The sequence below is a fragment of the Cervus elaphus genome, chromosome 8 (assembly GCF_910594005.1).
Source record: "Cervus elaphus chromosome 8, mCerEla1.1, whole genome shotgun sequence".
NCBI classification, from domain to species: Eukaryota; Metazoa; Chordata; class Mammalia; order Artiodactyla; family Cervidae; genus Cervus; species Cervus elaphus.
This window is the reverse complement of record NC_057822.1, coordinates 28,734,940-28,762,264: the sequence shown is the minus strand read 5'-3', so window position 1 is coordinate 28,762,264 and position 27,325 is coordinate 28,734,940. Positions and strand designations below refer to the sequence as shown.

At 47.8% G+C, this 27,325-nt stretch overlaps 1 protein-coding gene across 8 annotated transcripts in view; it reads right to left on the bottom strand.

Moving 5' to 3' along the window:
- Positions 1-27,325, bottom strand: part of TNS1 (tensin 1) — a 207,940-nt gene that overhangs the window by 156,542 nt on the left and 24,073 nt on the right. For all 8 annotated transcript variants that reach the window (XR_006342392.1, XM_043910093.1, XM_043910091.1 and 5 more), the window contains one exon: positions 25,207-25,244. Coding sequence is in view for 1 of the 8 variants with exons in the window: in XM_043910093.1 (XP_043766028.1) it covers positions 25,207-25,244 (38 nt within the window). In the remaining 7 variants the exon portion in view is untranslated. The remainder of the gene's footprint in view (positions 1-25,206; positions 25,245-27,325) is intronic.

Here is a 27,325-nt window from a genome sequence, read left to right as displayed (position 1 = left end):
GATGCTCGAGGGCTGCAGTTCTAAAGCCTGGGTGCACACACGTGCACACACTCACAAGCACGTGTGTGCACACAAGCACATGCCTAAACCCCAAACATCCCTCTTGACCACTCGGTCAGGAGGTAAAGCGTTGCTCTGAGCATTTGTCACAGGAGAGCACTGAGATCCAGGGAAGGGTTGCAGTATCCGTCAAGGTGCCCAGAATCAGGAGAAGTAATCTGGAAAGAGGACCCAAGTACCCCCATCCCCTCAAGATTCCCAGGAGGCAAAGGGCTGAGGCATGAGACCTCGGAAGCAAAGGCGGGAGAGGAAAGACACAGTCCCCGGGGATGCTGGGGCATGACTTTCCCAGCCCCAGGGAGATGGGATCAGAGGAGCAGAGCGGCACCAAGCTTGAGACCAGGCTCCTAGAGGGCAGGACCTTGGCTGGCAATGAAAGCAAGAGGGCAGGGGTCCAGGGGGTGGGACCACGATGGGGAGCACGGCCGAAAGCAGGGGCATGTTCCCACAAGGCTTTGGCCAGCCCCAGGCCAGCCGCCCAGTAAGGCTTCCCAGAGCTGCCTGACCCTCACGGCCAGCCCCTTCAGCACGGCCCACTGGCCCCCACTCCAAGCAAGCCAGGCTGCCATGGACATCTCAGGAATACAGTATTCATCAGGTGGGGCGTCAACGGAGATGGGCACGTGGGCTCCTACCTGTCCCCCAAGCCCCCCCCCATCAACTTCACCCAAGAAGCACCCACTGCCTCTCCTCCTAAGCCCCCTCCTTCCTAGGCACAGCACAGCAGGTCGGCCAGGCCAACGCCAGGAAACAGAAACTGGAACCAGGAGAAATAAATACTAGACTCCTGATTTCATGGCCAGCTGGACAGAGACCCCACTTAAGAGTCTGCAGGGACACCTATACTGGAGAAAAAGAGGAATGAGAGAGGAGATGGATATAAACTACAGAATAGGGACCCATCAGAAAAAGGGATCCTGTATCAGCAGTTGATTAGTGAAGAGACACAGGCAACGATACATGTAGACACACGATTATTACGGAAATAGAAAGAGAGACTAGAGCACAGTTTTCAAACCAACCAACCGAAACGAGACATTTTTGAGATAATCAGGGAAAACTGAATGCAGACGAGGTATTAGCTGCTTTTAGGAAAATATTATTAATTATGTTGACGGTGATAATGGTATTATGGTTACGTTAAAATTAAAAGTCCTTATCTGTTAATGATATGGACTGAAATATTTACAGTGAAATGATATAATGTCTGGGATTTGCTTTAAAAAAAAAACCCACTCCAGCAAAAAAAGAGAAAGAAAAGAAAGTGAAGAGGGACAAATGAATCAAAAATAGCAAGAAACTGACAATTTTTGAAGCAGGAGTATGGGTACTATTATATAGTAGTATTCTCCTACTTCTATAGATGTTTCAAAGCTCCCATAATAAAGAACTGGCTATATATATATATATATATATATGGTGGCTCAGTTGGTAAAAAATCTGCCTGCAATACGGGAGACTGCCTGCAGGAGACCTGGGTTCAATCCCTGGGTCAGGAAGATCCCCTGGAGGAGGAAACGGCAACCCACTCCAGTATTCTTGCCTAGGAAATCCCATGGACAGAGAAACCTAGCAGGCAATAATCTATGGGGTCGCAAGAGTCAGACATGACTTAGCAACTAAACCACCACATATAAGGGTGAGAGAAATTTACCTGATCCAGAATTCCTAAGATGTAGCATTCTAGATGATTTTCCTTGGAAACATGGTTCAACAATGGTATTTTAATTTTTTAGTTTAATTTACCAAGAAACTAAAACAGATAATTATAGATTAAGCCCAGTCTTAGAATGAGTAAAAGGTTAAAAAACAAGTCAGTTTTTAAAAATGATGTTATAGTGTAGGAGTGTAGGATGGTGATGACTGATATGGTAAAAGAGGAAAGGAGAAAGAGCACCAAATCCTAACCACTAGACCACCAGGGAGCATCTAAAGATGAAAGGAGACCAAGCCTGACAGCGGTTGGGAAACCAAGGAGCTCACCCACTGCATGGGAAGCTGGTAACTGTCCCACTGCGGGAGTCATTTGCTGTCTGCTCAAGCTCTTGTCTGCACCTATCTGCAGGGATGCAGCTACACCAGAGACATCAACCACAGAGGATAGAGTGGGCTGCTGCTGGGGATCCCTGTTGATGTAGCTGGTGATAGACAGTGGATGGCTGCTTGTTTATCAAGGGCAGCTCAGGCCTGGCTCTAAATTTCTAGAATCTCCAACCTCTAGACCACCCTTGGATGTTGACAATATCTTGCCTGTTTACAGATGGGAAAACTGTGACTCAGAAAAAACAGGCCCCAAGGTCACTGGTGGTAGAGCCTGGATTTGAACCCACATCCCTCTGACACTCAAGGCTGCTAGGTGAACTTCAAAGGCAAGCAGATAACCAACCCAGCAGGAGTCTAAAGCCCCGCCAAGAGCTGGAGCAATGAAAGAGTTGGAAAGGAAGACAAGAACTGTATGACCATGGGAGGAAAAGGAAGGAGAGGAAGGCAGGGAGGGCCTGCACCATTGGTGTGGGTGGCTGGACAGTTATTACACAGAAGTGGCAGAAAGGGAAGGACTACAGCAAGTTGAATGGTGGTTAGACCACTAGGGGAACTGGATGGTAAAAATGGAAGATGGTGAGCTTTGGTCAACATTTCAGAACACCACTCTTCTGAGCTTTGGAATTATTGCAACTCAGTAAGGGGAGGTTGGTTACTCCACACCTCCTGGAACTTCTAGTCAGTAGCTGAAAATGGGTTTGACTAACAGACCTGGGGAAATGAGTATAATTTCTGAGACTGTGAAGTTCACAGGGGAAATACTAATAAAAGAATCCTTTCATTGTCCATCAGAGCCTGAAAACAAAAGCATTACAGTAGTACCTTGGAGAGGGTTGCCTACTTGCCCAGATCTCTAACTTCACATCTCTAAGAACTGGAACAGGAATGAGGAGGGACACTAACCTTCCTTTGCAAAGTTCTCAGCACCCAGGCGGTCCCCATCCATCTTCCCTGAAAGGTGAGATGCCCGAGGGAGTTCCGGTCCCCTGAGCAAGTCTTGCCACCCATGGCTGCATCTTCTCTCAGGACTATGTCCTGAGTCCAGGGACCAGACCGGCTGACTGGAGCCTAACACTGTGGTGGGGGAAGGGGTGAAGGGGAGAGGATGGGGAGGCAGGGGACCACTGGGACATCTGCAGCATGGCGGGCTGGGGGGTTCTGGCTCCACCCATTCACTAGTTGTGTGGGGTGGGACAAGCAGCTTGACCTCTCTGAGCCTCAGGGCCCCCTTCCAACCCACCTTCCCCTCCCTGTCAGTGCTAAAACTGGAAGAATAATAATAGCAGCCTCATGGGGCTGTCTTGAGAATCCAGTGACATGATCCATGTAATGTGCTTAGCATGCAACCTAATTGCTTAATAAATAATAACCACTATTATCATTAATAATAATATTATTGTTGTTGTTGTTGTTAACTATCCTATCCAAGGCCCCCAGCTGGGCCCTTTGGTATTCAAGGCTCTGCTGAGACTGGCTAGAAGGAAGCGGCTGGTGGGCAGCAGCCGGCAGGACAAAGGAGGGGTGAGCACCACCGCTCAACCTCATCCTCTCCAGGAATGCAGGGCCGGCGGCTGGGAGGGTGGGGGGCGAAGGGAGATGCCTCGCCGCTGAGGTCAGGCCCTATTCGGAGCTGGCAGCCTGTTTATCATCCTCCCGGGTGAGGGGGGGTGGGGGAGGAGGGGGAGCAGGGAGGAGGAGGAGGAGGAGAGGCAGCTGCAGAGAGCAGGGGGAGGACTCCCTGTAGGGGAGGGACCACTCCTGCAAAGCAGTCCCGGGAGATCCCTGCCCCTCCTAACTGGTCCAGTGAGTGGGGGGCAGGAGGAGTGCCAGCTTCTATGAGTGGTGCGCCCCCACTCATAGCCCCAGCCAAGAACAGGACACTGACCCTCAAGGAGCAGCATCTACAAAGCTCTCCCCACAGCACCCAGCAAGCTAGAGGTTATTTCCTGATCTCCATCTTCCAGAGGAAGAAACGAACGGAGGCTCAGGCTGGTCCAGCTCAAGGTCCAAGGATGCTCACTGACACCAGTCTCATCTCCCGGCTTTTGTCACTGCCCCAGAGGCTGGGCTCACAGTGGGGTGCAGGGCTGGCACAAGAACAGATGTGCTCTTAAGGGGCACAGCTGGCCTGTGCAGTACTGCCCAGGTCAGGGCAAAGCAGGCTGGGACTCCAGGATTCTCCTGGGTTCATCATCCTGCCCTTACAGACACCCCAGTGCTTAGAAGGCCAGCCCTTCCCAGCCAAACACAACCACCTCTATCCTTGAGATTCAAGTCAAGGGGTCCCAGCTGCCCCTTCAGTCCCCTGGGGCTCCTTGCTGGGCTCCCACCAGCAGCCCCTAGAACTTACCCCTTCCAGCTGCAGTATCAACCTGTTTCCTCCTAGGTAGTCTTCCATGAAAATCAGAGGAACAATCTGGTTTCCCCACAGGTGTGCCTGGTACCTGCCCTGGGCCTGGGCTTCCCCTTATGGAAAGAAAGAGGGCAACTGACCTCCAGGGAGGTGGGAGGAACACCAAGACCCTCTCAGTAGGGCAGGTCTTTGGGGATATAGCTAGGGTTTTCCTCTTGCATGAAGGCTCCTTTCCCACTAGTTTCCACCTCAGCTTCTCCAGTTCTGGAGAAGCCAGGCCCCCTCACCCCTACCTCCCCACCCCTACCTCTAAGAGCTTCAGAGAATCCTGTCCAGTCAGAGAGTTCAGCACCTGTGGGCCCCTCACAGGCTCAAGTCCCACAGGGGTCTCCCTGTACTTCCCTATCTGACTTCAGGATACTAAACACACGCACATACACACACACGTGTGTGCCCAGAGCCACAACTCCTGCCTGGGCTCTGTGCTTAACCCACTTTGAACTCTCTGAGGACCCTCTTTCAAAGTGATCAGATTAAGGAGAGGAACAGCTGCTGCTAACAGCCCCTCAGCCTCTCCCGGGATGGAGGGATACCCCAGGTGTGTTCCCAGAAGGTTGGCGGCAAGTCCTGGAAGGTATCGGAAGCCGTGTGTGTGTGTGTGTGTGTGTGTGTGTGTGTGTGTGCATGTCTGTGTGTTGGGATGTTCTCACTCAGACTTCCAAGACAGGCATTTAAAAATCCTTCTTATGAGAATTCCCCAGTGGTCTAGTGGTTAGGACTCTTCATTCCCACTTGCTGGGGGCACAGGTTTGATCCCAGGTCAGTGAACTAACATCCCACAAGCTGTACAAAAATTATTTTGAATCCACCCATGCCCAGTAACAGTGATTCTCCCATTTTACAGAGTAAAGGAGGCATTTGCCCCAGCTGTCACAAAGAACAGGAATCAAAAGTCAAATCTGGAAACTAAAGGGACCTGGATTGGGATTGCAAACTTCCAACCCAAACCAGCCTGACGGGGCCCTGTGATGTCTATCCACCCACTCATGCTGACATATGAAAAGCCAAATAACTCTCATGCTTCCTATAGGATGAGTGGGTGTGGCAGTCAGTTTCCTGTATCAACTTGGCTAGATAAGAGTACCTGGTGATTTCATCAAACACCAATCTAGGTATGTGTGAAAGTGTTTGTAGATAGGTTAATAGGCCTTAAATAAAGATTACTCTGGATCCAATATGGGCCTCGTCCAATCAGTTTAAAAGCAAAAACTGGTTTCTTGAGAAAGAAATTCTGCCTTAAGGCTGCAATATCAACTCCAGCCTGAGCTGCCAGTCTGAGAGACTGCCCTACAGATGTCAGACTTGCCAGTCCTCATAATCTCATGAGCCAATTCCTTAAAATAATTCTCTCCATCTAAATATCCCATTGGTTCTGTTACTCTGGAGAACCCTCACTGCTACAGGCAGAAAATAACAGCTCACACACCGTGGGTCCTACCAACTTAAAGGAACTCCCAGCGCCCAGAGCTGAGACAATCTGACCCAAGAAAAACAACGAAAGCATTGGATTATAACTTATAAAATAAAATGAATATCTACATCCCATACAGACATAAATTCAGTTCAGTTCAGTTCAGTCACTCAGTCGTGTCCGACTCTTTGCAACCCCATGAACCGCAGCACACCAGGCCTCCCTGTCCATCACCAACTGCCAGAGTCTACCCAAACCCATGTCCATCGAGTCAGTGATGCCATCCAGCCATCTCATCCTCTGTCATCCCCTTCTCCTCCTGCCCTCAATCTTTCCCAGCATCAGGGTCTTTTTCAAATGAGTCAGCTCTTCGCATCAGGTGGCCGCATATTAAAAAGCAGAGACATTACTTTGCCAACAAAGGTCCGTCTAGTCAAGGCTATGGTTTTTCCAGTAGTCATGTATGGATGTGAGAGTTGGACTATAAAGAAAGCTGAGTGCTGAAGAACTGATGTTTTTGAACTGTGGTGTTGGAGAAGACTCTTGAGAGCCCCTTGGACTGCAAGGAGACCCAACCAGTCCATCCTAAAGGAGATCAGTCCTGGGTGTTCGTTGGAAGGACTGATGTTGAAGCTGAAACTCCAATACTTGCGAAGAGCTGACCCATTTGAAAAGACCCATAAATTAAACATTGAATAAGTACACAAATAGGGTGGGGGTGGGGTAAAGGACAGTTCTTTATAGTAGAATTCCAATTAATAAACAAAGAAGTAGTAGTAGTGTTAGTTGTTCAGTCATGTCCGACTCTTTGCAACCCCATTAATGTAGCCTGCCAGGCTCCTCTGTCCAAGGAATTCTCTAGGCAAGAATAATGGAGTGGGTTGCCATTCCCTTCTGCAGGGGATCTTTCTGACCCAGGGATCAAACCCGGGCCTTCTGCATTACAGGCATATCCTTTACTGTCTGAGCCATCAAGGAATGATGGAAATAGAAAATCAAATAAACCAAAATTGAGGGACATTCTGCAAAATAACTAAGCAGTTCTCTTCAGAAGTGCCAGAGTCAAAGGAGACAGAGCAAGAGAGGAATTGTCCCAGCTTGGAGGAGGCTAAAGAGATGTGATAAATAAATGCAAAGTGGGATCTGAAACTGGATCCTGGATCGGAAAAGAGGTAATGGAAACACTGGCCAAATTCTACTAAGATATGTAGATTAGTTAATAGCATCAGATCAGTGTTCATTTTCTGGTTTTGATAATTGTGTAACAGTTCCATAAAAATTGAGAAAAGAGTATACTGGTACTCTTTGTACCATTTCTGCAAATCTTCGGCAAGTTTAAAATTATTTCAAAAAAATTTATTTAATTTAATTGGGTCCTGAAAAAGACACAGATTAGGGGTCAGAATGAGAGCCAGAAAAACATAATAGAATTAAGTCCTTAGAAGGGAAAGTGAATTCAACCTGAGAAGGTCCCCAGACACCTTGGAATCAGACAAAGACACTCGGAAAAGAGGGCAGAGGAGGAAGAAGGCAGACTGCCCAGGGAGCAGAGCAAACTGGATAAGATGACACAGGTGGAACACACAGGTATTCCAGCTCTGGGATCGTCACCTGAAGAGGGCCAGACGCGACATCTAGTGATAATCACCACGATGCTACCCCTCCAGCTGCAGCTGTCACAAATCACTGGCTACTGGGCACCAGCAGCTGAAGAGCACTCTCCATATCTAGCTAATTTAACCCTCACTATGACCCTGGAGGAAGGTTTTTGTGACCCTAGTGTGTAGATGAGAAACCGAGAACCAGCGCACTTCAGAAAATGGTCCAAGCTCATCCAGTTGTAAGCGAGGAAAGCAGGAAACCAAGCCAGCTCTGTCTCCGACGCTCCCAAGTCTTAGCACAAAAGAGATCTTCACTGCTTCCAGTCCAACCTCCTCCTCATAACGCAAGATGGCTGCTGAGGGCTCACCATCTCACAAGACAGCCCTCTCGAGTATGGACCACTCCAACTGCCTACCCTGGAGGTCCAGGCAAGCTTAGTAAAGCAGAATTTGTCCACCCAACCTGTCTCTCTCCTAGGACCCCATGCACAGAGGGGCCATGATAATAATAATGACAATAATTGCTGGTATTTATCTATTGCTCTGCACACTTTAGACGCTTTCACTCTTATTCTCACAATAATCTTCAAGCAGGAACTATTTTTATGACTTTTATAGATAAAGAACCCAAGTCATAAACAAACAACTTGCCCAATTAGAGTTATGAGCATTAAAGAAGGAAAGTCAGACAGGAGGTCAGTGTCACCTCCAGGCAGACTCTCCCCTGGAGGCTCTCCCAGAGTCTGGGTTCAACTCCTGGGTCCCGGTTCCACTACCTTCCTGGCTGTGTGAGCACATGCTCCATCGTCTCAACCCGTTTCCTCCTCTGTGTCCTAAGGGATTACACTAATGCCTATCCTTTAGTGCCGGTGTGAGGATTAGATTAAATGAGCCTGTCTGTACAGGCATAGGGATCTTCATAAGCCAGAGACTGATGGGGGAATTCAAGCCAGTGTGATTTTCAGAGTGCAGGAGAGGGCGCTGGAGCCTTTCCACGGCTCCTCCGATCACACATGACCCACAAGTGACCTTCCTTCCCTGCTTCCTTGAACAGAACCCAGTTTGAACCCAGACACCTCTGGACACTCTCGCTTGGGTGCCCAGGCCCAGCAGGTGGAAACAGGCCAGGAGGTTAATCTGTGACTGGCTCTGTGTTTCACTGTGCCCCAGGGCACACATACCCCTCTCCTCCTAATGGCCCCCCGCCAACATCCCACCCTGCCTGCCTGCTGCCTGCCAGCTTGGCCAATGACAATTGGTCAAATCATTCACCAGCCATGGGCCAAAACCTCAGAGAGAGGGAGCAGGGGCCTTGTAGGTCCTAGGAGGACATGGGGCCAGCAGGTGACCGCAGGGGGCCAGCAGGTGACCACAGGCAGAGGAATCAGTGTGGGAGGAGGATAAAGGAATGTGGGCCATGGTCATTCCAGTGGAGCGAGCCAGGCCTGCTGGCTAGGGGGTGTCGGGGCGCTTAGCTGTTTGTTATCCTTGTGTCTCAGAATAATAGAATAAGAGTTATCATCTATTGAGAAAGAGTATATCACATGCCAAAATTTCACCTACATTTTCTCTAATCCTCAGACCAGCCTTGCAAGGTGGCTGATCCATATCAGTGTTACTGTTTCTATACCAATGAGGAGACCAGGTTCAGAGGTTGAATGGTTTGTCGGCTCTCATGCAACTCACGTAAATAGCAAAGTCAAAATCGACCAGAGGACTTCCCCGGCGGTCCAGTGGTTAAGAATTCACCTGCCAATGCAAGGGGCGTGGGTTCGATCCCTGGTCCAGGAAGATCCCACATGCCTCAGGGCAACTAAGCCCATGTGTCACAACTACTGAGCCCGAGCACTCTAGAGCCTGTGCTCTGCAACAAGAGAAGCCACCACAAGGAGAAGTCTGTGCACCATAACTAGAGAGTAGCCCCGGCTCTCCGCAGCTAGAAAAAACCCAGGCACAGCAACGAAGATGGAGCATAGCAAAAAAATAATAAATTAAAAAAAGATCCACCAGAGCCCAAGGCCAGAGGGGCTCCAACTCCACCAGCACATCCAGGCTCCAGCACTGGCTTTGGGTCAGTGGCTCAGAAGGTTAAGACTCTCCCCAGGGAGAGCCAAGCAGGGTCGGATGCCTGCCGGGTCCTCAGGAAGCATCGTAGGGCCCTCTCTCAGGACCAGCAGCTTCTCTTGGGCAAAGGTAGGTGCCCCAGGAGGGGAAACCCCAGCTCTCCCTCACTCTCCCTGCTCAGCCAGCTCCGGGTGAATTGCAAACCCCCTAAGTTGAAAGCCAGAAGCAGCCAGGGAAGCTGGCATGGGCCAGGGGTTCAAGAGTCACCTCCCCTCTCGTTAGACCTTCTAACCTGCCGTGGCCCCCCTGTCCGCTCCCTGCACCGCAGACCCCAGCCCTCACCAGATCCCTCTTTAGTAGGAACCCCTGGTCTTTGTTCCCTCCTGCATATTTTACCACGTGTCCTGTTTCTACGGGACCCCAGGTCCTCCCCTGTCTCCCTTTCTGGCTCCAACTCCCCAGCTCCCATCTGCCCTCCTCTCCCTGCCCTGGGTTCCCACCCTCCCCCTTCCTAACTCCTGCAGTCTCTCAGATGCAGCAAGCCCCCGTGTGATGTTTACACAGTCCCAGAGTCAGAAACGCTGAAAAATATGAGACCTTTTGGGAACCACATTCCAGGAAAATGAGAAGCCAGTCACAGCTCAGTGTCACTTTCTCCCCCAGCCTTGGGTGTGTGTGTGTGTGTGTGTGTGTGTGTGAGAGAGAGAGAGAGAGAGACCGCGCACGCTAACTGACTGCTTATGACACACTCCAGGCCTACTTATTAACCCCTGAAGGCCCTATACTCTCAGATGTGTGTGTGTGTGTGTGTGTGCACACGCACACTAACTGACTGCTTATGACACACTCCAGGCCTACTTATTAACCCCTGAAGGCCCTATACTCTCAGAGAAAACTCTGGGAAGATTGTTGGGGCGGGGGGGGGGTGGTGGTGAGAGGGGCTGTTACAGCTTCCTGAAAATTTTTAGAAAGTGGAGATAAAATGGCTTCTCGCCCAAGACCTACCTCATCCTTGACGCCCACTGTGGGGGAAGCAAAAGCCAGGAGAACAGAAGCCAGAGAAACCAGTGGCTCCCTAGGGGCCTGTGCCCAGAGGAGTTGAAGAGGACTTTCCAGAGGCAAAGACCTGTTAGTCAGGTGCTATCAAGGGACTCCAACATCAGAATCACTGGGGGGCGAGGGGGGAGTCTTAGAAAATAATGCATATGCCTGGGCCCAAGCCAAGACCCACTGAACCAAAGTTAGGGGTGGCAAGAATATGCTTAATGGGCTCATCAGGTGAGGCTGAGGCCCACTGATGGGTGATGTGAGGGAATGGTGACCCATGGCTCTTCTCCTTGGAAACCAGCAAAAAAAAAGAAAAAGAGCCTCAGCAGCAGAGAAAAGAGGCTGAAGGTGGGAAAGGAAGTAGTGAAAAGCCATCAAGCACTGGAGCTAAATACTCAGCCCTGAGCGGCCTGCTAGCTACAGGACTGGGGCAGAAAGCTTCACTTCGGCTTTCCCTTTCGAGAGTGTGACCAATTATAGCCACTTCATGTGTGGTTTTTCAAGGATTCAATGAGATGAGTGTCAAGCAGCCACCATGCAGAGGATACTCAATAAACAGTGGCTATACACAAAGTGACTATGATGAAAAACCCTTCAAGTTAGAGAGAAAATAGGTTCTTTGAAAAGGCCAACAAAGTTGATAAGCTGTTAGTAAACTGACCAGGAAAAAAAGAGAGAAGACAAAATTACTTGAATCAGGAATGAAAGAGGGGATATTACTACTGACCTTACAGAAATAAAAAGAATTATGAAGGAATACTATGCACAATTGTAGGCCAATAAATTAGGTATGTAAGATGAAATGGACAAAGTCCTTGAAAAACATATACTATCAAAACCAACTCAAGAAGAAATGGAAAATCTGAATATATAAAAAAGTTATCTGTTAAACCGAACTAGCAAAACTGCATGCAGAGAAAAGCTCGGGCCCAGATGACTTCACATGTGAATTCTATCGAACATTTAAAGAATAATCAATATCAACTCTTCACAAATACTTCCAAAAAGTGGAAGAGGAGCAAACACCTGTTAACTCATTGCATGAGATCAGTATTACCTTGATGTCAAAACTAGACAAAGACATTACAACAAAAAGAAAACTAAAGATCAATATTTCTTATGAATAAAGATGCACAAACTCTCAACAAAATACTAGAAACCACATCCAGCAACACATAAGAGCAAGAATTACACATCCTGACCAAATGGGATATATCCTGGGAATGCAAGGTTGTTTTAACGTCTGAAAATCAGTTACTGTAATACACCATATCAACAGAATTTAAAGAAAAAAAAAAAAAAGCAAACAATCATCTCAACAGATGTTAAAAAAATTGACAAAATCCTGATTTAAAAAACACTCAACAACAAACTATAAATAGAAGGAAATGTCCTCAATGTGATAAAGGGCATCTATGAAAACCCCACAGCTAACATCCTGCTTAATGGTTAAAGACTGCATGCTTTCCCCTAAGATCAGGAACAAGATAAGGATTTCTCCTCTTGCCACTCCTAGTTCTAGCCAGGACAATTAGGCGAAAAAAAAAAAAAAATGGAAGAAAAGGAAAGAAAATTTGGAAAGAAAGAAGTAAAACTACCTCTATTCACAGATGACATGATCCTGTATACAGAAAATCCTAAAGAATTCAATTTTAAAACTACTGGAATTAATAAATGAGCTCATGAAGGTTAGCGCAAATCTTTAAAACACAAAAATCAATCGTATTTCTATATACTGACAATGAACAATCTGAAAATAAAGTTAAGAAAACAATTTCATTTATAATAATATCAAAAAGAATAAAATATTTAGAAGTAAATTTAGCTCCCCAAAAGTGTAAAACTTCTACTCTGAAAACTACAAAACAGTATGGAAAGAATTTAAAGAAGATATAAACAAATTGAAAGATATCCCATGCTCACAGATCAGAAGACTCGACACTGTTAAGATGGCTGCTGCTGCTAAGTCGCTTCAGTCGTGTCCGACTCTGTGCGACCCCATAGATGGCAGCCCACCAGGCTCCCCCTTCCCTGGGATTCTCCAGGCAAGAATACTGGAGTGGGTTGCCATTTCCTTCTCTGATGCATGAAAGTGAAAAGTGAAAGTAAAGTCGCTCAGTGTGTCCGACTCCCAGCGACCCCATGGACTGCAGCCTACCAGGCCCCTCCGTCCATGGGATTTTCCAGGCAAGAGTACTAGAGTGAGTTGCCATTGCCTTCTCCAGTTAAGATGGCAATACTCCCTAAACTGACCTACAGATTTAATTTAGTCCCTATTAGAATACCAGCTGTCTGCTTTGTAGAAAATATAGGTTGATCCTAACGTTCAAATGGAAGCTCAAGGGACCCAAAACAGCCAAAACAATCTTGAAAAAGAAGAACAAAACTGGAAGACTCACACTTTCCAATTTCAAAACTTACTACACAACAGTAGTAATCAAAACAGCATGGTACCGGTGTTAAGGACAGACATATCCTTATTCCATTCTAAATGGAATAAGACAATTAAGACTCCAGAAATAAAACCTCAACATCTATGGTCAACTGATTTTTGACAATGTTGCCAAGATCATTCAGTGAGGAAAGAGTAGTCTTTTCAACAAATGGTTCTGGAATAACTGGGTTTGTTGTTGTTGTTGTTGAGTCACTAAGTCGTATCCAACTGTTTTTGTGACCCCATGGACTGGAGCCCACCAGGCTCTTCTGTCTATGGTATTTCACTGGATAGGCACATGCAAAAGAATGAAACTGTACCCTTACTTCACACCATATATAAATACTAACTCAAAATGGATGAAAGATGTAATGGTAACAGCCAAAACTATAAAACTCAGAAGAAAACATAGGGCTAAATATCACTTTGGATTTGACATGATACCAAAATCACAGACAAACAAACCAAAAAAAAAAAAGATAAACTGGACTAAATCAAAGTTTAAAACATCTGTGCTACAAAGTAAAAAGACAATCCACAGGATGGGGAAAAAATATCTCAAATCATATATCTGATAAGGAACTTGTATCCTGAACATACAAAGAACTCTTATAACTCAACAATAAAGAGGCAAATGATTTAATTTTTTAAATGGGCAAAGAATCTGAAAAGACATTTCTCAAAAAAAGATATATACATGACCAATAAGCACATGAAAGAATACTCAACATCATTCATCATCAGGGAAATCAAATCAAAACCACAATGAGATATCACTTCATATCTACTAGGATGGCTAGAATCAAAAAGTCAAATAAGTATTCATGAGGACGTAGAGAAGTCGGAATCCTCATACATTGTTGGTGCAAATATAAAATGGTGCACTATGTTGTAAGTTGAGTTGTGTCGCACCTCCCCTCCAAAACAGGTATGTTGAAGTCCTAATTCCTCATCCCTCAGATGTGACCTTATTTGGAAGTAGGGTTTTTAATGAGGTCATCAAGTTAAAATGTCATCATTATGGTGGGCCTTAATCCCATATGACTGGTGTCCTTGAAAAACTTGGACACAGAGACAGACATACACAGAGAAAAGATGATAAGCAGACCCACTGAGAAAATACCATGTGAAGATAAAGATCAAAGTGAAGTATCTATAACTCAAGCAACATCAAAGATTGACAGCAACCCACTCAAAGACACAAGGAAGGATTCTCCCTACAGTTTTCAGAGGCATATGGTCCAATTTTGGACTTCTAAGCCTCCAGAACTGTGAAACAAGAAATTTCTGTTGTTTCAAGTCAGTCTGTGATACTTTCCTACAGCAGACCTAGAAAACTAACATTAGCTACTTTGGAAAACAGCCTGACAGTTCCTCAAAAAGTTAAATGTAGAGTTAAAACAGAACCCCATAATTTCACTCATAGGTAGAGATAACTAGATAGATAGAGCCAAGAGAAGTGAAAACATGTGTCCAGTGACAACCTGGAGGGATGAGATGGGGAGGGAGGTGGAAAGGGGCTTCAGGATGGGGGGGACACATGTGTACCTAGGGCCGATTCATGTTGATGTATGGCAAAAGCCATCATAATATTGTAATTATCTTCCAATTAAAATAAATAATTAAAAAAATAAAACATATATCCACATGAAAACTTGTTCATGAATATTCATGTCAGCATTATTCACAATAACCAAAAGGTGGAAACAATCCAAAAGTCCATCAACTGATAAATGGATAAACAAAATGTGCTATACTCATACAATGCAATATTATTAGGCCATAAAAAGGATGTACCTTGAAAACATTATGTTAAGTGAAAGAAGCCAGCCCTAAAGAACATACGTTCTACTGTTCCATTTATATGGCATCTCCAGAATAGAGAAATACGTGGAAATAGAAAGCAGACTAGTGTTTGCTTAGGGCTGGGGCCAGGGTGTGGGAAGGAGAGGGATTGAGGGACAGTTAAAATGTATGGGGTCTCTAAAATGCTGGAGAGGGTATGGAGGAAAAGGAACTCTCCTACACTATGGGTGGGACTGTAGGTTGGTACAGCCACTATGGAGAACAGTATGGAGGTGCCTCAAAAAGCTAAAAAGAGTTGCCATATATGATTCAGCAATCCCGCTACATACTCAGACTCTAATTCAAAAAGATACACGCACCCCTATGTTAACAGTGGCACTAATCACAGTAGTCAAGACATGGAAACAACCTAAATGTCCTTCAACAGATGAATGGGTAAAGAAGACATAGTGTATGTACACACATACACACACACACATGCACACATAATGGAATACTACTCAGACATAAAAAGAATGAAGGGATGCTATTTGCAGCAACAAGGATGGGCCTAGAAACTACCATACTACATGAAACGTCAGACAGGAAGACAAATATACAACATCACAAATGTAGAATCTAAAACGTGACACAAATGAACTTCTCTATGAAACAGAAACAGACTCACAGACACAGTGAACAGACTTGTGGGTGCCAGGTGGGAGAGGGAGCTCGGGAGGGGTGGGCTGGGAGGGACTAGCAGGTGTAAACTGTTATATATATAGAACTGGCTTCCCTGGAAGCTCAGCTGGTAAAGAATCCACCTGCAATGCACGAGACCCTAGTTCGATTCCTGGGTCTGGAAGATCCCCTGGAGAAGGGATACACTACGCACTCCAGTATTCACGGACTTCCCTGATGGCTCAGATGGTAAAGAATTCACCTGCAATGCAGGAGACCTGGGTTCGATCCCTCGGTTAGAAAGATCCCCAGAGGAGGCCATGGCAACCCACTCCAGTATGCTTGCCTAGAGAATCCTATGGACAGAGGAGCCTGGTGGGCTGCAGTCCATGGGGTCGCAAAGAGGTGGACAGGACTGAGACTAAGCTCACACAATCGCATATACAGACTAGATAAACAACAAGGTCTTGCTGTATGGCATAGGGAACAATACTCAATATCCTGTGATAAACCATAATGGAAAAGAAAATGAAAAAGGATGGATATAAATGTATAACTGAATCACTTTGCTATACAGCAGAAATCAACACAACATTATAAATCAACTATACTTCAGTAAAATAAAAAAAAATCTAATATATGAAGTTTCTTTTCAAGATGATATATTGACTGTGGTGATGGCTGCACAACATTGAATATACAAAATACCACTGAATTATACATTCTAAAAGGATGAATTGTACTGTATGTGAATTACACCTCAGTAAAGTTGCTATAAAAAAAAAAAAAAGACGATGACTAGGAGAGGTCCTTGACTGCTGAAAGCGCTATTATACACTTGGCATTGTGCTGGGTGCTGACCAAGACAGCAAGGGCAGAGATGGGTCTTCAAAAACTGCAGACCAGCGATTCTCAAGACTAGCTGCAAAGTGGACTCAGCTGGGAAACTTTTATTTAAATCAACTTTATTGACATAATTTATACACAATAAAGGCATCCCTTTTAAGAATATGGTTCAGTGAATTTGACAAATATATACTCTGGGTAACCACGACCACCACAATCAAGATAAAGGACATCTATATACCGTCCAAAAAAAAGTTCCCTCACACCCTTTTGGAAACAATCTTCCCACCACCCCCCAGATCCAGAAAAGTACTACTCTGCTTTTTGTCATGAGAGTTTTGCCTTGTCAAGAATTTCATAAAAATGGAACCATTTGTTCCATTTGTGTCTCGCTTCTTCCACTAAGCCCAGTGTTTTTGAGATTCATCAGCAATGCTATGCATAACAAGAGTTCATTCGTTTTTATTACCGAGTAGTATTCCATGGGAACTTTATGTCACAATTTGTCCATTCGGCTGTTGTTGACTAATTGAGTTTTTCCAGTTTGGGACTATTATGAATAAAGCTGCTAAGAATTTATGTGCAAAGGACGTGTTTTCATTTCTCTTGGGTAAATATCTTGGAGTGGAATTGCTGGGTTATAAGGCAAATGCATGTTTAACTTTTTAGGGAATGGCCAACAGCTTTCCAGAATGGTGGCACCATTTTACACTCACAACCCTGGTGGCTACTTTCAAAAATCCCAATGCCCAGATCATGCCCCAAACCAATTAAATCAGATTCCCTGGGGAGGAGGACCCAGGTAGCACTATCTTTAAAGCACCCCAGTGATTATAAAGTACAGACAAGATCTGGAACCCTGACTACAGGTCTCGGTGCCCTGAGGCAAGCAAGCAAGCAAAAGACAAATTATATTCGCTGACATCTGTTTCCTCATTCTTCCTTGACAGTGGAGAGGGAAAAGAGAAGCCAAACACATGTCAGCATCTAGTTTTGCCTGACACCAGGGCCTTCAGCAACCTTGGCTGGTCCCTCAAATTCTCCTCACCTTTTTTTTCTGCCCCTGCAGTGGAAGCCCAGAGTTCTAATCACTGGGCCACCAGGGAATTCACTCTCTGCTTCCCAGGTGGCACAATGGTAAAGAATTCACCTGCTAATGCAGGAGATGAGGTTTGATCCCAGGGCCAGGAAGATCCACTGGAGAAGGAAATGGCAACCCACTCCAGTATTCTTGCCTGGGAAATCTCATGGACAGAGGAGCTTGGGAAGGGGGACTGCCTACAGTCCATGGGGTCGCAAAGAGTCAGACACGATTTAGCAACAAAACAACAGAGTTAGAAGACAACAAGAAAAATACAAAATAAATATTAGCAACATTTCAACCACTTATTTTGAGCTTGGCATTTCAGTTGGGATATCACAGAGTCCTACAAAACAGGTCCTATTATAATCCATGTTACAGATGAGGAAACTGGAGCTCAGAGAGGTTAAAACCCTTGCCAGGGTCACACAGCCAGTTGTTAATATAGAAGACATTTAAACTCAACAGTCTGTCTCCGAGTCCAAAGAACTTAAACACTCACTGCACTCAGAGCAATCGATGGGTCTGAGAGCCATGAACGTCCTCCTGCTACCCTGCTTCCCGGTAGCAGGAAAACACAGCAAGTCTCCAACAACTGTGCAGGGAGGCTGCAGGTGTGTTTATGAGAGAGCAGGAAAGGTGCTATGTAATGTAACTGAATAATGTGACTGAAAGATGGGGGTTAATTATGGGATTTCCTTTCCTTTCAAGCTTAAAGGATGGGATTTAAACCCCTCTGGTACAGGGGAGGGGACCCAGTCATTGCTGCAGCCTCCTCCCTTCATGCCCCTGGTGCAGAGCAGAACGAAGAGCCGGGGCTGCGAAGAGCGTGTTATCGTGGTTGTTGCTCAGTTGTGTCCAACTCTTTGCGATCCCATGGGCTGCCGCCCACCAGACTCCTGTTTGTGGGATTTCCCAGGCAAGAATACTAGAGTGGGTTGCCATTTCCTTCTCCAGGGAATCTTCCCAACCCAGGGATCAAACCAGGGTCTCCTGCACTGGGAGGCGGATTCTTTACCACTGAGCCACCCAAGGAAGCCCAAGGATAGGAGAAGGTAAAGGAAGCAAGGTGAGAAGGGACTGCCCGGAGGCTGAGGTGCAGGTCCCGGCAATTTGCCTGCTCGGCAGCTACCTGGCTCTTTGAACTCTTATCAGACCCGGAATGGACAACCAGCATTTTGCTGGAAGGAGCCACCCTTGTCTGCGAGAATTGCTATTTCAAAGCGAGGGGGCAAATCGGGAGTGAAAAGAGGCTTTCTCAAACACTGTATCCGGATTAGGGGAACCTGGGTGTGGGCTGCACAGAAACTCTGTGCTCTTTCAACTTTTCTGTAAATCTCCAACCAGCCTGGCGGGGAGGGGAGGGCGGGACGAATTGGAAGAATATGTGTGTCAATACATACACTATCACGTGTAAAACAGATAGCTCGTGGGAAGCTGCTGTATGCACAAGGAGCTCAGCTGGGTGCTCTGCGATGACCTAGAAGAGTGGGGGGGATGGGAGAGAGGCTCAGAGGGAGGGGATAAACGGATACACACAGCTGTTACACCGCAGAAACTAACACAACATTGTATATTGTACACTGATATTTTAAAAATAAATTTTTAAAAGACAAACTAGGTTAAAAACGACAAATAAAAACAAAACCAACCGAAAATGTAAAATCTCCTTTAAAGTAGTAAATAAATACATACATGAACAAATGTATCTGGAGACTGTGGAACCCTATAGCAGGCGAGTGAAGAGAAAAGCAAAACAGAAGAAAATCTACTGTGTATATACACACTGTGCACGTGCTCAAATAAAAGTGGAAGACAAATCCTGGGCCATTCATTTTAAATCCTCAACTGAGAGAAACAATGGGGAAAGAGGAGGACCCCTATGAGACTTAAGGGTGAGGACTAAGGGAAACTCACAATTTGCTCCCGTTGGAGAAATTTATGCGGGGGGTTGTGGGGCGGGGGGACGAAGGGAGTCTGGGGGGTCTAGGCAGGACCAGGGAATTTGTTCGATCCCTGGTCTGGAAAATAAGATTCCACATGCCACAGAGCAACTAACCCCAGGCTGAAATTAAGACCCTCAACTAAGACACTGCAAAACCAAAAATAAATATTCTTTTTTAATGGAACTAGGTTTTTTAAAAGGAGATTTGGAGGGGCAGCTAGATAGTGGAGCTTCCAGGAACCACGATGAAATGCCAGTGCCTGAATCAGCCCCTTCTCTCTATTTGTCTCCATTTCTCTGGCTCACTCTCAACTCACTTCTCTTCTCACCTGCTTCCCACCCATTTTTACCAGGGCAGTACCAGAAAGCTACTGGCATCAAGGTGCCCTTAGCCAAGACCCTCCCTGAGTCTCAACAACAGATCTATAAAACGGGGCTCCCATGAGCCCTGCCCACCTCTTAGGACTGAGAAGGTGAGGGAAAATGTTTTGTGTATTACAAAGTTCAGTGTAGATACAGGTGATTAAATGTTCATAGCAGGTCTGTTCATTACAGTTCCAAATTGGAAATAACCCAAAAGGCAATACACAGTGGAATGGATAAATAAATTGTGGTTTATTCACCTACTGGAATACAACATAGCAATAAAAAAAGAATGAACCACCGCAACCCACTAGAACACAAATGAGCCTCCCGGACATAATGCTGAATGAAATAAGCCAGACACAAAAGTAAACATACTGCTTAATTCAATTTATATGAAGTTCATATACAGGCAAAACTAATCTCTGAGGTTATAAGTAAGACTAGCAATTACCTTTGGGGGATATTGATTGGAGGGGGGCACAAGGACTGCTTCTGGGGTGCCAGAAATGTTCTAGCTCTTGATCTGGTTCATAAATATGTACAAATTTATCAGTTGATGATATGTGAGTTGTATCCCAACTAGAAAATGTAAATGACTAGATTTATTATTTGGAGCATCTTTTTTCTCTCTCTCTCTTCTATTGGCTGCACCATGCAGCTTGCAGGATCTTAGTTCCCAATCAGATATCAAACCCAGGCCCATCGCCTTGAAATCACCAAGTCCTAACCACTGGACCACCAGGGAATTCTTTATTTGGAGCATCTTTGTGTCAAGCTGTAGGAGAGCATTTTGAAGGGGTTTTAAAATGGTTTTTCTGCTCCTTGTTTTATGCTCTCATCCACCCCCTCAGCCTCTCCCTACATAGGAACTTCTTGTTTCTCAACATTCCTTTATTCCACTCCTTTATTTCTTCATGGAACCTCTACTATCAGACAGGCACTGTTCTAGAAGTTAAGGGCGCAACATATCTCTCAACAGTTCTAAGTGCAATAAACAGCTCAATCTACTCTGAGCTTAGCACTAAGACCCCTCTACCAGCATTTCCTCTCAAGCAGCTCCAAGTGGCAAAGAATGGGGCACAGAATATCCGAGCTCTTTTCTATCTTTGCCTATGGTTCCAAGAAAGGAGAAGATGCCTACTATGTGCCAATGGGAACTTAATCCTCTATAACCCAACTGACACAGCTGGAAGGCAGCAGAAGTAGAGTTCAAATCCAGGTAAGTCTAATTCCTATGTCCTGCCCTTCCCACCACTCTTGAGACCTTCCAAAAGCCAGATCAGTTTTGCTCTCTTCCTGGAAATCTGTGGAAGTCAGGCTCCAAATGGTCTCAATGGTTCTTGTCTCCAAGGCCCTTCCCACACTCAATGAGGCTAAAGTGGTAGTTGCTCAGTTGTATCCAAATCTTTGTGATCCCAAGAACTATAGCCCACCAGGCTCCTCTGTCCATGGCATTCTCCAGGCAAGAATACTGCAGCGGTTAGCCATTCCCTTTTCTAGGGGATCTTCTCGACCCAGGGATCAAACCCCTGTCTCCAGCATTGCAGTTGGATTCTTTATCTTCTGAGCCACCAGGGAAGTTCCTCTCAATGGGATTGACTTGCACTAACGAACAGCATATTGCAGAAACAGTGTTCGTCTTCCAAGGCAAGGATATAAAAGACTCGGGGCTTCCGCCTTGCGTTCTTGATTCACCCACTCTGAGGCAGCTACCGCCATGTTGTAAGCATACTCAAGCAGTCCTAGGGAGATGTCTGTGTGGCAGAAAACTGAGACCTCCTGCCAAAAGCCAGCCCCAACTCGTTAGCCACAAGAGTAAACCATCCTGGAACAGATCCTCCAGTCCATCAGGCCTTCAGACGATATCCCCAGCTGACATCTTGACTGCCACCCCAGGAGAGACCCCAGGCTAGAACCAAACCCCACCAAGCCACCCCCATATTTCTGACTCATAGAAGCTGTGTGTTGGCTGCTTTTAAGCTACTAAATTTGAGGGTAACTTGTTACATTGTATTGTGACTATAAATAACAGGGCACCTCTCAGAGTCCTGGGTTCATGCTGCAGGAACAGCCTGGGCGAAAGAATGTTTAGGCATCCAGAGCCAGCCACTTACTAGAGGGGTGGCCAGACTGAGCTGAATTTGAGAGGACAGAGGAGAATCGACGTCAGCAAGAATTCCCCAGTGCGTGGGAAAGGAACTGTGAAACAAGAGACCAAACAAAGCAGACATCCCGGCACCCTCTTCGCTGGAAGTTTCTCATACACTTCATCTATCTCAGTAAATGGAACCACGTGTAGCCAGCGACTTCAGCCAAAAACCTGGGAGTCATCCCATTCTGCCTCTCACACCCAACATCTCCTCTACCGGCCAGGCTCTGGGCTCTGGCCCACCATGCATCCCAGGTCTGGTCCCTTCTTACCATCTTTCCTGCAAGCACCAGGGACTACACTGCCAGCCACTCTCACTTGGGCAATGTCAGCTGCCTCTTGGCCCATCTCCCTGCTCCTGCCCTTTTGCCTGCTCAAGGTGAGAATGGGCTTCTCCAAGTGAAGCGTGGCTTATGTCTTTCCTGCTCAAAACCCTCCAGCGCTCTCTCCTCTCCAGCGTTCTCTACTCTACACAGCCCTCTTTGAAGTGTGACAAGCTCAGCTCACCTCTGGAACTTTGTACTGGCTCTTTCCATCTCTCAAATCATCATGTAGCATCATTTGGGTCTCATCTCACACAACGGTCCCTTGGAGGAGCTTCCCTGGGCCACTCAGCCTAATCATCCTCTAACCTCCGCTCTAGCTCATTTCCTTCATAACTTGGTTGGCTATTTATCATCTGTCTCCCATGTTCGAATGTCAGTCCCATGAAGGCAAAGGCTTTCTTGGTCTTGTTCACCTACAACAGTGTCTGGCACATGGAAAGAGCTCAAAAAACACTGATTTAATGAATCCTGTCTAGAGGCAGGGGGATGGATGAGATGACCTCCAAGTTGATCTGGTTATAAAAGCTGGAGTACAGAGCTCTGCTGTGTTCTGGGGCTCACATCACCCTTTCCCAGCAAAAGGAAACAGCAGGGCGGTAGTAAGAACTGTGGTTTTAGGGGAGAGGCTTGCCAGCTGGGTGGAGCTCACAGCACAAGTGGGTCCCATTTCCTACAGAGGAAAATCCTACAAAAAGGCCCATCTGTCCATCTGGCCGGCTGCTGCCCTGGCAGTCCACCTCTCCCCTCTGCGTTGGCCTCTTCGGCTGGGCAGAGCAGGGCTGCTGCAGCCTGGTATATTCTGACTCCCAGCATATATGAGAAGTGCCAAGCAGGCTGTGCACCACCCCCCAGAAGTCATCTTTGTCATCCCTCTGCCTCCACACAGGAGGCAGCGGTACAACAAGGACCCATCTCCTATCACACATCTCAGCCTCTCCAGAACACTGCCCCCACCACCCCCCAGCCACCACCATTAGCCCACTCAGACCCTTCACTGTGCATTCATCCCCTTCTCCTCTCTGACTGCATCCAGGACTGCAAGAGATGGATGGCAAAGGGGGAGGGGCAGGTAAGGACCAAGGAATGTCTGCCCATAGGCAAGGAGGGGACGTTTAGAAGGAAGTACAAGGGCCCAGGGACAGAGGTGGGTGAGGGATTATACTGGGAGACCTTGGGAAAGTCATCCAACCTTTGGATGCCTCAGTTTCCTTATTTGTAAAACCAAAGGATCTTTCAGCCTGTTTATCCTCTGATAGAATCAAAAGAATAGAACCGATAATGCATTGAAGTGCTTTCTAAGGCCTACAGCACTGTAAATGTCCACTGTCATTGAGAGAAACAAGTGCAGGAAGGAGGGGGCATGTTGGGGAGGAGCTAGAACACCAGAAAATTCTGGGATTAAGAGTGGAAAAACTCTGCTCTGAATGAAAACAAGGAAGGAGATGGAAGGAGAAGCAGAAACTCACTCCCCACCTGGAGAAGAAAAGGCTGAGGGGGTCAGAAAAGCAGAAGACAACAGAAGAGGCAGAAACCATCCAGATGGCAGGAACAAGCCAGGCCTTTGACACTTGTGCTGGGAGAGCCCCCCAGCCTGGAGTTTCCAGATGAGGAGGACACAGCCCTCAGCAAGGCCTGAGCAAAGTCACTCAGGAGGAAGTGGGTCCCCTCTAAGAGAGACCTGCTGGGTCCACAAGGTCTACAAGTGCCACCTTTCTACAAGGTAACCCTCAGCCCTCAGAGCTACCGACTGATAATCATCAATTACCTGCTATGTTTTGAGCACCTGTTGTGTCTCAGGAACTGTGCTGAGCATCACACGTATTATCCCATCTCATCCTCGTAATAGCCTTTTCTTATTCCCACATCCTTAAGAATGAAACAGAGGCTCAGAGAAGTTTACCCAGCTAATAAGAAGCAGAGCAGAAGATGCTCTGCTGGTTTCCACTGCTCAAAGTTCCTTTTTGAAGCATCCTTCCTCCTCCTTCCATTCCCTGAACTCCTTCCTGAAAGATCAAGGGTGAATGGCAAAGGGGGTGGTTAGAGGGCAGGGAAGATATTAACAATAATGGAGGAAGGCAGGCAGACTGGGCTGCCTATGAAAGCTAAGGCAGGGCATTTCCAGCTCCAGAAAGCTGAGCGCATCTAACAGAACAATTTCCTTCCCAAGTAATCCATCATAATCCATCCTGGTGTTACCCCCACCCCCATGACTCCAAAAGGCTGCCACTGGTGATCCATCACTCTTCTGCCAGGGCCTGAGAGGATACAGCCAACCCAGGGATCAGCCAGCTCGGCCAATCAGGACCCAGCAAACCCTCTGGTCTTCCTGCCTCTGGTTTTCCTTTCCCTCAAGACCAGCCAGGAAACACTGATGAGGAAACCGAGGATGAGACCGAGGATGAGGGACCCGGCCAATCAAGAGCAGGATGGTCGCTCAAGAGGTTCCAGGCCCAGAGGTCGCGACACTGAGCTCTGACCTTTTTCCACCTCACCCCTCCACCCCCTACCTATCCCATGCTCCCGCCCTCGGGGTCCTGTGGCTGTGACCCCCATCCCGCCAAATCCGGCCGGCTACATCTCCGCGCGCGGCCCACGGGGTAATTGTAAAGCATCCCTCTGCCCCTCCATACCCCCACCCCCTGGAGAACTAAGGGGAAATACCTTCAAAGGCCCTGCCCCCAGAGCTCGGTCTCCGCCAGCCACCCCCAGCAGCCGCCGAGCCTGCGCACCGCGCCCCCATCCCCCGCTCGCAGCTCACCCGGCCCCAGTTCTCGCCTTCACCTTGACCTGAGTCCTCTCCGGGGCCCAGGAGCTTTGCATAAACAAAGAGAGAAGGAGGGGACGATCGGGGCACCGCCCCCCGGCCCGCCGGAGCCCCCGCTCCAGTCCCGGGACCCCAAGCCCGTCCGGCCCTCGAGTCCCCCGCGGGACCGGGCGGCCAGCAGCCCCCTTACCTTGGCCTGGCATTTCCGATGACAGGAGAAGCTGCAGACTGCAAGAGGGCGAGACACAGAAAGAAAGTTTAGCCGCGAGGTATGAAATGGAAACTCCGGCGAAATCTCCTCCCACCCCCGCCCGCAACCCGCGCTCAGGAGGGAAGGAGGGACGGAGGGAAGGAGGGACGGAGAGAGGAGGGGCGGGGGGCTGCCGCGGCTCCCCGGGGCCTGCGGGGCGGGAACGCCCGGGAGGCGCCGAGGCCCCAGTCGCCCAGAGCCCCTCGGGCGGCGCGGGAAGCTGGGAGGAGCAGCGGGAGAGAAGGGGACCCACTCCGTGGCTAGGTCCTGGCCGACCCAGTCTGGACCCAGGCCCCTAGCCAGCCGAGCCAGGAATAAGAGGACCGTCTCTCCTTACACAGGAGGCAGCAGGCGGTACCCCAGAACCACATCACTCTCATTCTGGCAAAGAGAGACACACGGACCCAATTCGCGGGCCAGGAGAGGGCCTGTGCACGCACACATACACATTGACACCCACACACACCAATAACCACTTACACACGTACACTCGGCATACGTGCACACGCAGCACACACAGCCAGCCTCACACACCCACTGGCAAGCCACAAACAGTTTCATGGGAGACCTTCAGAGTACAGGCTGACACAGACTGTGGACACAAACTCACAAACTTCATGAGAAAACACACATGAGTTGAAACACAGACACACACATGCTCACACGTGCACACACACACACACACACACACACACACACACACACACGACTTGCTCTGCCCTCCCACTACCAGAAGTTGGAATCAAATTTCCTGTGGGGTTCTCTCAGCCTGGAATGTCCCAGCCCTGCCCGCCCTACCCCCAGGGCCCTCCACCCAGGATTTGGTAGCCCCCTCCCACCAGGTCCCAGAGATGGGGTGAGGGGTCTCCTGAGCTGAGCTGCTGCACGCACTTAGGCCTGCAAAGGCAGGTGGGCCATGGACCCTGACCCCAGAGCCTCACAGCCCTGGCCTCGGTCAGCTGCCTTTCCTCCTGGATCTACAGTTTTGTTGTTGTTGTTTAGTCACTAAGTTGCATCTGACTCTTTGCAGCCTCACAGACTGCAGCCCACTAGGCTCCTCTATCCATGAGATTTCTTAGGCAAGAATACTGGAATGGGTTGCCATTTCCTTCTCCAGGGGATCTTCCCGATCCAGGGATCAAACCCAGGTCTCCTGTATTGGCAGGCAGATTCTTCACCACTGAGCCACCAAAGAAGCCCGAATCTATAGTTACCCACCCATTTCCAACCTCAAGCCAAACAGATCTCCAGCCAAGTGCAGAGGGGAGACCGAGGCGCACAGGAAGGCCCAGAGCTGTCGATAAAGCCTCCATGGCTCCCCACATGAAAGCTTCTGGTTTGTCTGCAGTGGTAGGGGTTGGGGGCAGAAGCTGGAGGACATGGGGCGGAGTCTGCGATGTGACCTTGGCTGGACCTTGTTCTCCCAGAACCCAGTTCTGGCCACAGCTCAGGCCTGTGATTCAGCCAGTGCTGAGTAAAGCTTTCCTGACCCCACCAGTCACACAGTCCAGCTCGGGGACTTCTCCACCCCCGGCCACCCAAGTCAAGTCATGCCCATCCTTCTAGCCCTCTCTCTGAGTGTCCCACCCTCACCACCCCCAGGTGGCAACTCCCTCCAGAGGGTGTGTCCACTCTGACAACAGCGGTCTTCCCATTCCCATCCCCGTGCCTCCTTTTCTGGCCTTGGAATGTGGAATTGAGAAAGCCTCAGGCCATGTGGCCTGAGCTTTGAAAGCCCTTCCAGCCAGGTAGGCGCCCACTGGGCCAGTGCCTCCTGACCCAGTGCCTCCCCTTCCTCTGCTAGTCAAATGCCAGGTCTTCAAGAATAATAATTCAGTGGACATGAATTTGAGCAAACTCCAGGAGATAGTGAAGGACAGGGAAGCCTGGTGTGCTACAGTCCATGGGATCCCGAAGTCAGATACGACTTAGCGTCTGAACAACTACAAGAATAAGTCCTGGGCCCCTCCTCTGGAGGCCTCTGCAGACACTGTTCCCTCCTCCTTGAAGGCATCACCACAGAGTGTACTTCTCCTGACCATCTTGCTTCCTACACTTG